The 14,769-nt window shown below is 37.5% G+C and overlaps 1 protein-coding gene across 1 annotated transcript; it reads right to left on the bottom strand.

Moving 5' to 3' along the window:
* Positions 1-323: 323 nt before the first annotated feature.
* On the bottom strand, positions 324-13,090 carry sybl1 (synaptobrevin-like 1). The gene is made up of 8 exons (XM_081383180.1): positions 12,863-13,090; positions 11,524-11,694; positions 11,379-11,436; positions 11,166-11,303; positions 4,931-5,021; positions 4,783-4,850; positions 4,599-4,691; positions 324-2,058 (listed from the first exon to the last, which is right to left on the bottom strand). Exons 2-8 carry the CDS (start codon positions 11,667-11,669, stop codon positions 1,990-1,992), a joined length of 663 nt encoding a protein of 220 aa, XP_081239306.1. The 5' UTR covers positions 11,670-11,694; positions 12,863-13,090; the 3' UTR covers positions 324-1,989.
* Between the last annotated feature and the right edge of the window lie 1,679 nt (positions 13,091-14,769).

The raw sequence follows: 14,769 nt of genomic DNA, 5'->3' as shown, positions 1-14,769 counted from the left end.
AGAGGAATATGTGCCCTTTTTTTAACGTTCTACTACATTGCACTTAACTGTACTAATGGTTCCTTAATTTTAGGCACTTGATGTAATGATAATTTATTTATTGAACAGATAACTACAATTACACATACTCAGACATGCTTCCTCACACTGTTTCCCCCCTTACTTAAACATCTTATGGAGTTTTTTCCTTGCCAGTCACTGTTGACTTTTAAGATTTAAAGGAATGAATTTCTGAAAAGTGTTTTGAGACAACATGGATTGTGAAAAGTGCTATAATGAATTAATTGGTAAATGTGGGGTGTACTAACTTTTTCCATACAAGATATGGGCATTTCTGTTTATTTACTCTGTACACATTATTACAAAATGTACATTCAAAGTATCATTTGTAAGTCCTAATATGTTGGGGAAAAACAAACCCACTTTTTATGGTGTGTACAAACATTCACAGCACTCCAATCTTAAATACAATATGTAAATTCAAAGTTCACACTGCCTGTACATACTCTTACCACTTCTGCACATTACATTCAATACTCCCAGTAATCTGTATATAGCAGGTATTCTGTACATGTTATTCTGTGTTCTATACATGTTACTACTCTTGTGTAGCTGTTGTATTTTATGTGAGTAGAGGAAGCTTTTTTTTTTTCTTGTGGTAATTTTAAGAAAATGTCATGATGCAAAATAATAATCATGGTCCTAATATCGTCTTCATTTTCTTTATGCAACAATATAGTTTCCTCTTTATTTAATCTTGGGGTGAAACATGTTATTGACAGGTTTTGTGAAATTCACCCAAAAACATGTAAGTTGTGAATTAGACTAGTTCTGTGCTGCATGAACAGTATCACACTCGAATACAATTTAATACAGATGACTTTAAAAACAAATATGCTACTCAATCAAACACAAGTCATCTTGGTGAATGACATTAGTTAAGTCTGTAGAATATGGACTTGGTAAGAGTAAGAAACCATGGAGTTCCCTTCAGTATGATAACAATAAATGTGAAAGATTAACATACAAATCCTGATACTGTAAGCAGCATATATCAAAATCTAATTAAAATAAAGATCAAACAGATGTGCCAAGGTCATTGTTAAAAAATCATGAATTTCTATTTCATCACAGTTATGCTTTTCTCCTTCAAGACATGAATGGGGTTAACCATAAATATAAACTCACCGTCACCCTAAATAGATTTGACTCATTTTCTATTCATCTTACTTTCTTCCATGAAACACAGAAAATAGAGATGTTTAGCAGATAATTTACACTGCCTTGCAAAATAAGATAAAATAAGATCATATAACTGGTGTATCACAAAGGTAGTCCATAACACAGGCACACCATACAACAGCTTTGTGTGAGGAACAAACCCAACTGTACTTCAATACTTAAGTTATCAAATATAATTTGCACTTAAATAATAATACCAACCAAAAAAACAAACAAAAAAAAACAACCATCAACAAGATGCCTTTAGATGTGCCCGCATGTACAATGACCGACTGGGATGTGAAGAATCTTCAAGATGCAACAGCAAATGAGAATTAAGCACTACGATGGAGGGGAAGATCAATTTTGGTCCTCACACAAAGCGATTATATGGCTTCAGAAAACACTGCATATAGTGCATGAGTATTATAGACAACTTTTATGGCACTTTCTTTTTTTAACTTTTCAGAATAAATCCCCTTCTATTTTCCTAGTATAGTGATGATGATGAGCAGCGTGAATTAAGACCTCCTGTGTTTCAACAGATTTTTCATTTATAGGTGGACTACTCCTTTAAACTCCCCATCTTTACGAACTGCACTAAAACACTGTGAAAAGAACTCAAAGAATCAAAACTAGATGATTAACATCAACGGGAAAAGACAATGATGTATCATTTGTAAGCGTACACAGGAAACACTGCCGGGGTTTAGTGCTGTCCTGTGTTTGTAAGTCTCTGAGGTGAGTTGGGAGAATGAGTAAAGGTTTCTACTGCTTCCGACAGCTGGGCCAGCTGAGTCCTCCACAGGCAGCCGTCACGATAAAGTACAGCACCACCTGAGACGACAAGACAAAACCAGAAGAACATCATTTACTGGATCACCGTCTACTGTACGTCTGGCCTCTTCACGTGCAGTTAAAGCATTTTATTAATAAACGTTACAAAATGTTCACCACAGGATGGCAAAAAGTGGCACGAATGATTCCACAGATATTCGCTAATACTGAGGACAGTATTAATTGCAATCTTTCAAGTGCAGTAGAGCTACAGCTGCCTGTGCTCTAATTTAATAGTTTAATTTAGCAGTTTCAGTAAGAAACTGTTGATAGTGGATTACTTGAAAAAAGTGCAAGGGTGCCAATATTTGAGCCTCCACTGCATATATGTTGTAATAATATAACTCTTTGTACTGGACATTCATTTACACAGTTTAGGGACAAGTTGTAGCAAAAATGTAGTACAGTAATATGTAAATTTATTTGGTATTATAATCTGTTTTGAATGAATAGCTTGCTTATAGTCGTCTCTGTCCATTAAAACGAATGCAATGCAGCTTCCTGGCAACATTAAGACATTGCTGTTCTTGCGTAACTTGACCAGCATGACAGAGCAAGATCAGAACAACAGCTCAAACACTGGCATGTATTTGGGGCAGAACTATCGTCTGGCCAATCAGTGGCAGAAGAAAAAGTGAAAAATGTTGACAGAAGTATCATTACATGAGTCTTTCTAAGGTTCATTTAGTGCAGGGGTAGGCAAGTTCGGTCCTAGAGAGCCGCTGTCCTGCAGAGTTTAGCTGAAAAACACTCACCTGCCTGTAGCCTCAGGGTATGTTTACACGACAACGATATGTTTAAAACAAAGATGTTTTTCCTTTGAGTTTTCCACGTACAGACTCAAAGTCATTCACACGGATCTGCGAAAACGACTAAAAACGCTGTGTTCTGCTGCCAGGACAGTAGATGGCGATGAAACACTATAGACTGAACACATAATACGCATGTTCATGCTGCGTCTGAATTTGCCTACTTATACTACGCACTAAAAAGTATATACTCTTTTTGTAAAGAAAAAGTACATACTTTTGAGTGTGTAGCAAAAGAGTAGGCAGGCTTTGGGACATACTACTTCGTCATCTTAACCGACAGATCTGTCGCGTACATCCTGTCACCATAAACTGCCCTGTCAATCATCTTGTCAAAGTTAAAATCCTCCATTCAATCTAATTTAATTGAGAATGTAGAGAAATGTAGTTGCACGTTCATCTGCAGGTCGTGGGTCTTTCATGCAGAGACTCTCGTCATGTGTTTGTAATTTGAATATAATGAAGCTAAACATATCTTTACAAAAGTTCACAGTTCTTTCTGCAACATAATGTAGACAACATTGAACAAATACATTTTCGTCAGGTTAGATACTGATAATTAATCACTCAAACCCCTTTATCTAAACCTCTCTAGATAATCACTGGACTTGTGCGTCCTCCACGTCTGTAGTTTTTACTCGTGTTTGTAGTTCTAACCGAATCCTCGCCCAGCGCGCGATGGGTTGTGGGCAATATTAGCCGTTAGAGTGCGCATCGATCTGCACTTCAGATTCTGGTCGGAAATAGTAGACCATCTGGGTATCTTTAGAACACTCATTTCAACACAATACGATTTGGGATGTACTAATTCTATTTTCGAATACTATTTAGGACGGATAGTATGCGAATTGGGACGCACCATCAGTTTGTGTTTTCTGGCACCCAAAACGCTGTTGTCGTGTAAACGAACGGCCAAAACGCATTACAAGGTTTTACGTTTTTAGTTGAAAACGGTGTTGTGTAAACAGCCCCTTAGTGATCCTGAAGACATTGATTAGCTTGTTCAGGTGTGTTTGATTAGGGTTGGAGCTAAACTCTGCACGACAGAACTTGTGAAACAGTGTGGAGAACATGTCTTGATTATTTTGAACTTGATTTTTATTCTGTTTTATTGCATTAAACATTTTGGAATTAATTTGGTTTAAATGGGGAGAAAATCAGTCTTCTACACAATTTCAGAAGAAAAAAACATACAGATTGAGATATAGGACCAGATTTACTAAACAGGGCAAATTAGCTTAAGAGCGCAACTCCAAAGTTCTGCTCGTGATCTACTGACGCAAATTAAAGAACACAGACGCAGCCGGATCAATTTCATAATGACCAACACAATTTACCAAGAGCAGCGCAAAATAGCGTCCAGTTTAAGACATGCTTTTTTGGTGCGGTAAATAATGGTGCAAAAAACAGACGAGTGCAAAGTCTGCAAACCTTAGTATGATTCATTTAAATTCTTTCCTCCCATACATTTTGCGCCTGAAAGGGAAACTCCTACAAATGCATATGCAATATAAGGTCAGCCGCAAAAATAACTGTGTCCACGCCTTTCAAGAGCTAATTTTACACTTCTTGTCTTTAGTAAATCCTGACATTAGTTTTTCTAGTGCCAAAAGAGGGTTTAGTAAATCTGACTATATAGTGTTTTGCTATATAGTTATTGCTGTGTCGCTCTTGAGTTTGTCCATTACTGCAGTGTGACGTACTGACAATAAAGTCCGCTCCAGAACTTACCAGCACGACTATTACGACAATGACTGTTAACTTCATGTTCTTCATACACATGGCGTGGGCCAGGTTACGGCTTGTTGTTTTAAAGGTGACAGACTGCACATACAAGAGAAACATTCATCAGCATACATATTAAACAGTGACATAAACAAATATGTTTCAAACAGGACATAAAAGCAGAACTCACAGAATCCATCAAGTTCTCGGTTTTATCGATGAGCAGTTCGAGCCGCTCTCCTCTCTGAGCTACGAGATCTACAGTAGCACAATACAGCACACATTCACTCAAACGTTCACTGACATTTATAAAAGTGATCAAAGTGACTCAGTCTCACCAATGTTCCGGACCATAATGCCTTTCAAGTCATCTACGTGCATCTGCGTTTCCGTCAGTCTGTCTGAGCCTTTGGGATCTGAGTGATGTTTCTAACAATAACAGCAAAACACATGCATGTCAATATGTGGCAAAAAATTATTGTTCTGGGCATAGCTACTCAAAAATGAGAATTTATTTGTAGGAGTTATTTGTATTTTACACAGCAGTTGAGAACTTCAATTGACACGTTTGACATTTTTCCCATGAAACTAATGTTTATGCATCACGCAGTGTTTCCCTGACTATCCAAAGCATGTAAATATGAGGTACGTGATTGGCTGTCTGTTTCTAAGCATCTAGTCATAACATTAGCTTTGTTTCTATGCAAAGTTGCAAATTTAACTTATGCGCAAAATTGTAATATCGCATTAACACATTTGCGAATGAAGGACCGTTTCCATCCAGCAAATCGAAGAGAACAAAAACAAATTTCCTGATAAACTAGTGCTAAATATCACTAAGAAAAGTAGAAGTCACTGTATATAATAATTTCCGTGACTTCTTTAAATGACTTCTGTATCAGAGAGTGCAGACGAAATGCAATAAACGTGTTATCTTGCTTCCAGCGGCAGATGCTGCTGTTTGGGAACGTGGTCGTGTAAGGGCGATCTGGGAGGGAATTATACCGAACCATTTTGACGACAGACTTTGTTTAGGTATTTCAGAACAACCAAAACAGCATTTCAGATTCTGTGCAACGAGACCGGTCCGCTGGTTTATTCGGTAAATGTGTTCCATCGTAATTATGCGCATGTTTTCTTATCGGATAAAAAATGTATCTGACTCAAACAAGTGTATACGATTTAAATGCGCATTTTTTGCATTTATGCCCATCTTGGCATTTCCATCCAGCAGTTTTTGATGCGATATCCCAAAATGAGCATAAAAATAGGTGGATGGAAACATAGCTATTCTAACATTATTCTAACATCTATCTTTTTACACTGCACACACTTGGCACCATGGGTAAAAAGCATGATAACCCTGCTTTACAAGTGTGAAACGTTCCTCTACCCAGGGTTAAAAGCAGGGTTTAGAGCGACAGTAACCCGGGGTTAAGTCGGTTCACTGAGTGGGTTCTGCAGTATGGCTAGTCAAAGTCTTTCTGTGCGAGACTGTTACTTGAATGAAACTGTCTTTTCCGTCTGTACATGTCAGGTAAAATAACATTTGATACCCAAAATTTAGCATGGGATTGTGGGTTTTGTTTTAAATCACTCACAAACTCTGCATTTATAATGCAGGAAATTGACTACTGGATCAAATGTACATACTGTAGGTTTGTTGGCTGTGCTTAGACACCAATGATCAGCTGCTCAATACAAAATGTAAGTAAATTTGAGTTGCAAAATTTGCAACTGATTTAAAAAGCTAAAGATTACATGTTTTTTTGTATGAAATGAAATGTTTATCATTGCACAATCACAATATATGACAAGTATATTATATACTCAAATATTTTGGCCGAATTGTGCAGCTCAACTCTGAGAATACCATCTCAACAGTCATTTAGTATGTGCACCATCTATTTACAGCACACACTGAAGCTATGCTTTTCCAAACACACAGTGTACACTATAGCTCATGGCGTCCTTGAACACCAATATTTTAATTTAAACCACTGTATGGCCAGCTGAGATTTCACTACGGAGATAAAGGTTATAATCATGATTTTTTTACAGCACACTTTTTATATATTTTTTTAATATTAGCAACGTTTGCATTTGGGATCTGAAAAAGTGCTTAGACCCGGAAACAAACAGATTAGCAAAGACATTTGACACACCATTGTGCCTTTGAGCAAGACATTTACGGTACCTACACACTAAAGGATGTTCTGGCGGAGAGTTTGAAAAATAGGAATGAGTAAAATACATTTCGAGGGTGTTTGAAATCAAACAGAAAAACAGCGAAGAGTATTTCCCAGAGCACAACTGGACCTGACTCATTGGTCAATGGATGCCTATGTCGTGTTGTAGCAAAAGCTGAATTTCCTCAATTTTCTTGTGATTGTGGCTGAGGAGTCACTTTGTTTCTACTGTATATCAGTGTCACTGAAGCCGTGTTACTCCAAGTTTCTTATGTTTACTGAAAATTCAAAGTGTCTGCTAAATGCATACTTGGAATTTTTTTCATAGGATACACTTTTCTCTAATTATTACTTAACACAGTCATGTGAAAAGTATTAAATAAAATCTAAGCTAAAGCTCAACACCATCACAGGCCCCTTAATCCTAAACCTACATGATCCATATCAACAGGCGTGTAGTTCAGAAGAGGGTTTCTCAAATGGTGGGTTGCAAGACCTTTTTGAGCTGGTCGTGGAGTGTGTAGTGGAAGAAACAACAACCATTAAAAAAACGTAATTCTAAATGTTTTTCTGATGCGAAACCTTTATTTTGAAAGACGACCATGACGAAGTTGTCTCTTCTGTCAGACGCAGTTTAAGTGAAGAGTGCCTGAGAAAAATGCATTGTACTGATTCAGTATCTGCGCTCAGATGAGATGACATGATGTCTGGCTATGTCAGTATCATTATTCTAATGTTATTTTTCGTAACTTTTAACAAAATAAAAAGTCTCTCACCTCAGAAAAACGAACTTTCCTCTCTTTGTCAGACATTATACTGCGCACGCTGTATATCAATTCACTATATATAAAAAGCAAAATTACGAACATGCAACGTCTAAGTTACTAAGTCATGAAATTACCAAAAAGTATCAATATATTATGTAGCTGGTACGTCACGGGTTTGCATGCCGGTATGATGTTCATCCTATTCATCAGGATGTTTTATGGACATCAGGATAAATTTGTTTTATTAACAGTTCATGTTAGTATTGTGTATTTACCATGGTTACTTCACTGTCTGTAACCTTAAAGGGGACATATTATGCCCCTTTTTACAAGAAATAATAAAGTCTTTGGTGTCCCCAGAATGTGTCTGTGAAGTTTCAACTCAAAATACCCTATTTGGGTGTGAGCAAAAATAAGCAGTTTTTGTGTGTGTGTAAATTAAATGCAAATGAGCTGCTGCTCTCCACCCCCTTTCCAGAAGAGCCTTTACAGCTCGTGCTTCGGATTCTCCGGCAACAACAAAACTGGAGAATCTCCCGCAGCCAAAATGTCAGAAATTGTCAGTAGTGGAGTTCAGCCTTACATGTTTGAACCGGAGTTGGACAATAATGGAGTTACAACTTTTAGTCTGCACCTGGAGTTGATTCAATCGACTAGCATGTTCTGTCATGGTCATCTATAAATTGTTGAACTGACGCTGTTTGCGAAGCAGTCTGGCGTAAAGTGATTTGCACAAACAAAGACTTTACCTAATCTCTTTGGCACATTTCCTTCATAAATAAACTTCATCCACTGTGTCCTCAGTACCGGGAGTCTATGGAGACTTATGTTGATTGGTACAACAGAACATTTGTAATGTTTCTGTGGCGCTGACATTATATCAATACATTTTCAGTCACTGCATCTCATTTCTGGGGATTATAAAAAAAGTGGGTGGATTTTTTTAATAGGTCCCCTTTAACCCAAAATACCACTATTTTAACTTTGTGCTTTCTATATTTTGATGACTGTGGCTCATACCAACTTACTAACTTGTAAAAAAAGTTAGACAAAAATGTGAAAACAAAAACTAATTTGGGACTGCTATTCAACAGCTTTGTCCAGTGTTAGTAATATTCTTACAGTTTATATGTATGTTGTAAGTAAAGTGGGAGGGTACTTGTGTGTGTTTGCAATTTTTGAGAAATATTTTGCTTGATTTGCGAACATAGCCCTTCACGAAAGGCTTTAAGACCGTGCAGAATCCTCTGTTGGCTGTTTCCTAGCAGCAATTCCCTTTACGGTGTACGTTTTGATTTTAGCAAATCAGTTTGAGTGAATGCAGAAAAATGATTATTGTTCATGACACCAACAACCAGCCAAGCAAGAAAACATGATCAAAATGAGAAATCCCCTTTTACTATGGTAAGTTAAAGTTGTTAAACAGAGAAAAACATCTTTAGTGTATCCTTAACCTTGGACCTCATTATTGTTAGTCTTTTTCACAGAAACACAACATAACGGATGAAGTCCAAACACCACCGGCAGCTCATACCGATTCTCGAAGGTCCCTTTAATATGAAAAAAATATGCATTTTCATTTATACATGGTTGCAAAAAGATTTTAGTTCTAATTTTGAAGTGCCATTGTTTAAAACGGCTGATGTTTCATGGACGTTCAGTTGTTATGATGCTGTTAAAAATAAAAATAAAACAGATTTCATAGGGCCCTTTTATTGTTCAGATTTTAATAAATTATTACAATGATAATGCTTTAATAAACTCAATTGATTAAACTTTTTTTTTTTTTGGTGATTCATTTTTAAATAAACCATTAAAAGAGAATGCAGAAAATGGAAAACCTAGAATTAAAATAAAACTGCTAAATAAAATTTTGGCTTTATTTAAATAAATTTGACAAGTTTTGCTGCACATTTGATCATTTCGATAGCATCCAGATGAAATCAAGAGCAGCCTTTCTGAGTAATAATAATAAATCTATTTTATATAGCGCCTTTAAAAGCTGCTTTCTCAAAGCGCTTTACAGGCAAACAGAGAAACAACAGAGAAAACAACACACTTTAAATACAAAAATAAACAAATGAATATTCAGGTAAAAGCAATCCTAAAACAGAATGTTTTGAGAAGTCACTAATGTATTTGCTTCCCTGATGTCAGTCGGGAGAGAATTCCAAAGCTTAGGAGCACAGGAAGAAAATGCTCGATCACCCCTAGAACGAAGCCGTGTCTTGGGAACAACCAAGAGACCACTCTGAGAGAAACGCAGATTACGACGTGGTGTGTAAGGCATTAAAAGATCAGTCAAGTACTGAGGAGACAAATTATGCAAAGCCTTATATGCTAACATAAGGATTTTAAAATCAATACGGTACCTGACAGGGAGCCAGTGCAGACTCCAAGACAGGGCGTTACGTCCTATAAAGAGCGCACCTGTGTGGGATTTGCACACTAGAGCACACTTTCGCTTGATCTTTCTGTGATGCATGTTTTGCCCTATACTATTTTAATGTTTGAGTGTTCTTTGAGAACTTGGTAACTAGAGGCTCATTTGGGCCGTCATTTCTCTGTGAGTATTTCGCCGTTCTTTCTGATCTGGTTGTTAAAGCGGTTATCAAACAGGGAAGAGAAAAGAACAGGTGAGATATCACATGATATACATGTGCCTAAGATTGGTTTTGGTTTTGTTTCTTTCTTTGATTTGGCACGGTCTAGTTCTTTTCTTTTGTGAACCTTTTCCTTGGTTATGATTTGTATATAAGTTGTACATTTATGTAAATAAGTATCTTAGGGTATTCTTTTCATCTCGTTTCTCACTGTAATAAATGATCACTTTGCCTAAATTAGACTGGTTTGTTTGAGATGTTTTGCAGTACACGTGTTTGATGTTGCACGCCGCCTTCTCCCTAGACTCAAAAGGTTTGTAACACAGGGGTAATATGATCACTAGCCCTGACCCCAGACAAAACTCCAGCAGCCGAATTTTGTAAATATTGAAGTTTGTCAACTGAGGATTTAGATACCCCAGCTAGAAGACCATTACAGTACTCAACGCGAGAAAAGAGGAAAGAGTTTATCAACCTCTCAGCAACTGAGAAGGACAACACAGGACGTAAACGTGCTATATTTCTGAGGTGAAAAAAGGATGTCTTAACCGTATTCAGCACAAAAGGCTCAAATGACAGCGTGGCATCAAATATGACACCAAGATTTTTCCATTTGCTTTGAAACTCCAAGGCAACACCATCAACAGACCCAGCCTTTCGCAGCTGGTTGACAGAAGCCGCGCACTTCAGATCACCATGAGAATGGCGACAAAAGCTTTTCGCAAAATCCTGCAAATTCATTCTTTATGCTAAGAAATGACATTAGAGGTAACAGATCTCGAACTGTACAGTTACATCCTCAGCTAATGCACCAGTATGGCTCTGTTTATCGGTTTACAACTGTACATGTAGGATGTTTTTGTGAAACACTGAGACTTTTAAGGGTGGTTTTCAGAGGGAAGAGTTTGGCAACACTGTTGATCAGCTAAACCTCATTTTGTGTCTTACCGCACAGACAAACATAAAAGAGTCTGAACAGGAAATTGCGTTTACAAATACGGCAGACGCACGTACCATTTGTGCAGCCAGCGTGCTGGAAAACTCACTGTTCATGGCGTAGGGCAGCGCGGTCTGAGCTCGCGAGCCGTAGGTGGTCTGAAATCTCTTCTTCACCTCATTGAGGAAGCCGAACGCACGGGAGCGCTCAAACTCCTGTAAGAGAGACGGACAGCTCAGTGTGTGAGCGGAGCCGCAGAGAAACAGAGCTCACGAGGCGGACACACTTACGTCATCGGTGATGCACAGATAGACGATCCTCTCGTGGCAGATGTAGTGGAAGAGATAGCTGGAAAACAACAGAAGCGCATCAGAACATCAGAACAGACAAACGTCACTGAACATTCACAGCCGAGCGGCACGATGTCAGTCGTACCTGCCGTGAGAATACGTGAGTTTGTTGTTTTCCGATGGGATTTTGGCCAGAATCTGTTCCGTCACCTCCAGGAAGTTGCCAGTGAAGCACGCGTGTTTAGCCAAAACGGTCGATCCTCGAGCCACCACCGCAAACAGGATAGCCATCACCGCAGATAAACCTGATCCAACACTGCACGGTTCACAAACAAACACATGTGAGACAATTCACACGATATACTGTAGACGTGAAAAAGGCAGAGAGCATTTCTGAGCTCCTCCTGTCCACCTCCTGTCAAGTGCTGTGCCCACTCAGTCTGAAGAGGCACGTGGATTTTGATTTTTATTTACCTTAAAAAATCTGCAAGATTCCAAGATTTTTGTAGGTTAAATATGATCATTGCTGTAAATTTGAGGCCTTTGGGTGAAAAATCATTATTTTGAGTCCATGGTGGCTGATGGCAACAAAAGATGAGTTTGTCACCACAAGACTACCAAATAATTTTACCATTTTTGTTATATACTTATACATCGACTTAAATGTCAAATTTATGTGAAAATGTCCAATTTTGCTCGGCCAATCGCATGCTTGAGTACAGCAGTGATTGAATAGAAAAGCTGATGCTTCAAATCTTCATGTAAGACATAAAATACATGGAAAACTGAATTCATGCAGGACTTGACAATAATCATAATTCAAAAGAATACAATTGACAGTTTGATATTCTACATCGTGAACACTAAACGAAAAATACAGAGAAAATAAAGAGACTTGATTGCTAATAAAACATTATGCCAAACCACTTCAGTGTATGTTTTCAACAGTAAAACTTGTTTGATGTATCTATATTTTTAAATCATTATAAAGTGTCTCTCTGGCGCTTGAATTTTATTATAATACGCCTATATGTTTTTCATAGGATCTTTGTCGTTCAAGCCTGTATTCGTGACGGAAAGTCTAGTTCATTCTAGATGTGTTTTGACATTTGTACTAGCGCAATATGAATTCATTCGAGAGCATTACAGTGCGGTTTCAGTTATTGTTACATTAACCATATAACTTACAACATATGTGTAACATCTGCCTTCGTGAGCTTTTAGTTTATCTGACTTAAAATCTATCTGACATAGTTAATGACATGCGGAAAAGTGTTTCCTTGTTTCAGTTGAAGTTAGCCTAGTAACCGAACTACACTGAGAGCTGCCGTCAATCATCGGGCTGCTTATTAGGAAATCAAAACGATGAGAAATCATAAAATACCATTCCCAGCATGAGATTAGTCTGATAGGAAATGACTGTAGATTAGATAAGATGATCTGATGACATGATCAACCAATCGATCATCTTTTGTCTAAGTTACCTGATTTTCTGATGATCAAACAGCCGCTCGCGCTCCGCTCTTTGATGTCTTTAAACGGAAGTGGCCATAGACAGTACTTTCATTGCCTGACAAACATGGTTGAAATCATAAACAAATGATACTATTAAAAATAACAGCAGTCTATGTAAATACAGAAATGAACAAACGTCACTGTTTTCCGCGACACGTCACAAACGTGCGACCACGAAAAGATTTCCGGGTTGCGTCACACGCGCGCGACGGGGTTCTTTAAAGGTATAGCTCACCCAAAAATAAAAATTCTGTCATCATGTACTCACCCTCAAGTTGTTCCCAACCTGTATGAATTTCTTTCTTCTGCTGAACTCCAAAGAAGATATTTTGAAGAATGTCGGTAACCAAACAGTTGATGGGCCCAACTGACTTCCATAGTAGTTTTTTCTATTCACCTTATTGCGACCTGCCCACCTTTAATACTTTGCTCTTCAGCGTTTGGTCATCCAACTTCCGCTAAACTTACACGGCACATCCGGTAGCTAGTTCAGTAGTTAGAAGATTGTTTATAGCTAGCAATATAACTTTAGTGAAATGACAAATAACGTTCATGCCGTAAATGTTTTAAATTGGGAGCACGGAGAAAACTTCGTACGACGATCAGTGGTCTCATGTCCCATCCATCGTCATTGTTAACTTGGGTAGACAATATGAAGAAGTGGCCAGAGGTAACCTATGGGGACATATTTGTCCTGTCAGAAGGAAAAGTTAAAAAAGTACTAAGGCCTACCAATATTTACATAGTGGGAAAATAGGTTGTGTACTGTTACACCGTTAGGGTGATGTGTTTGTGACATATACACAGCTGATGACCATCTGCAGGCTAAGTATCTTGTCGAATCTCTTAATTGCATATTAGAGTAAGGTAAGTGAATGGAGTCCAGGTAGGCTAAGTACAGTGCGTGCATAATTATTATGCAAATGGATCTTTGAAAAAAATATGATCAGAAAATCAATTTGCATAATAATTATGCACACACTGAATATGCAAAAGGTAAGATAAAGGTACATATATTTTGAACTCAAAATTCAAATAATCATTAAAAAAATCAACTGATTATTTGACAGCCATGGAAATATATGTTGACTAAAATATTCTTGTGTTTGCGGCTGATATGATAGGACAAAAAAAAAATTACATTAAGGCTTAATTATTTTTGTGAGATTCACACACACACACACACACACACACACACACACACACACACACACACACACACACACACACACACACACACACACACACACACACACACACACACACACACACACACACACATCATGATGAATCATCTTTAATCAAACAGAAGCACTGGAATCTCAGCTTGATGACAATAATGGGATTGTTTCCCCAAAAAAGAAAATTCTGTCATTAACTCATCATTAACAATAATCATTTTCATTTTTAAAAGTGTTGAAAAAATGAGCTAATGATGACAGAATTTAAATTTTTGGGTGAACTATGTTTTTAAAGTGTTAGAAAAACTATTTAAAACATTCTGGCTAGCTTTTTCAAGCAAACTTAAAAGTCTGTCTACAAACTCTATCTAGTTGTAAAGTGTTACCATTACATTGTATGAATTAAACATCTCATAAAACTTTTATCGGTAGAAATAAATGAAATGATCCACTAAACATGAAAGTATTATGCAGTCATGTAAGATGATTCTCCTCTTGGCATAAAGGGTTCTTTAAAAGTGAGTCAAAAACTTGAAGGTTCTACACTGAACCCCATTCAACTTTTTTTTCTAAGAATGTAGCCATCTTATTTGCTCATCGTGGATGGGATTTAACACTATAGTTTTACCATTCAACAAGTAATGAATGTTTGAAGAGATCAGTCATGACAGTTGTGAGGACCAATGATATTTGAC

The sequence above is a fragment of the Scardinius erythrophthalmus genome (genome assembly GCF_964197995.2).
Source record: "Scardinius erythrophthalmus genome assembly, chromosome: 13".
Classification (NCBI taxonomy): Eukaryota; Metazoa; Chordata; class Actinopteri; order Cypriniformes; family Leuciscidae; genus Scardinius; species Scardinius erythrophthalmus.
This window is presented reverse-complemented; position numbering and strand designations above follow the sequence as displayed.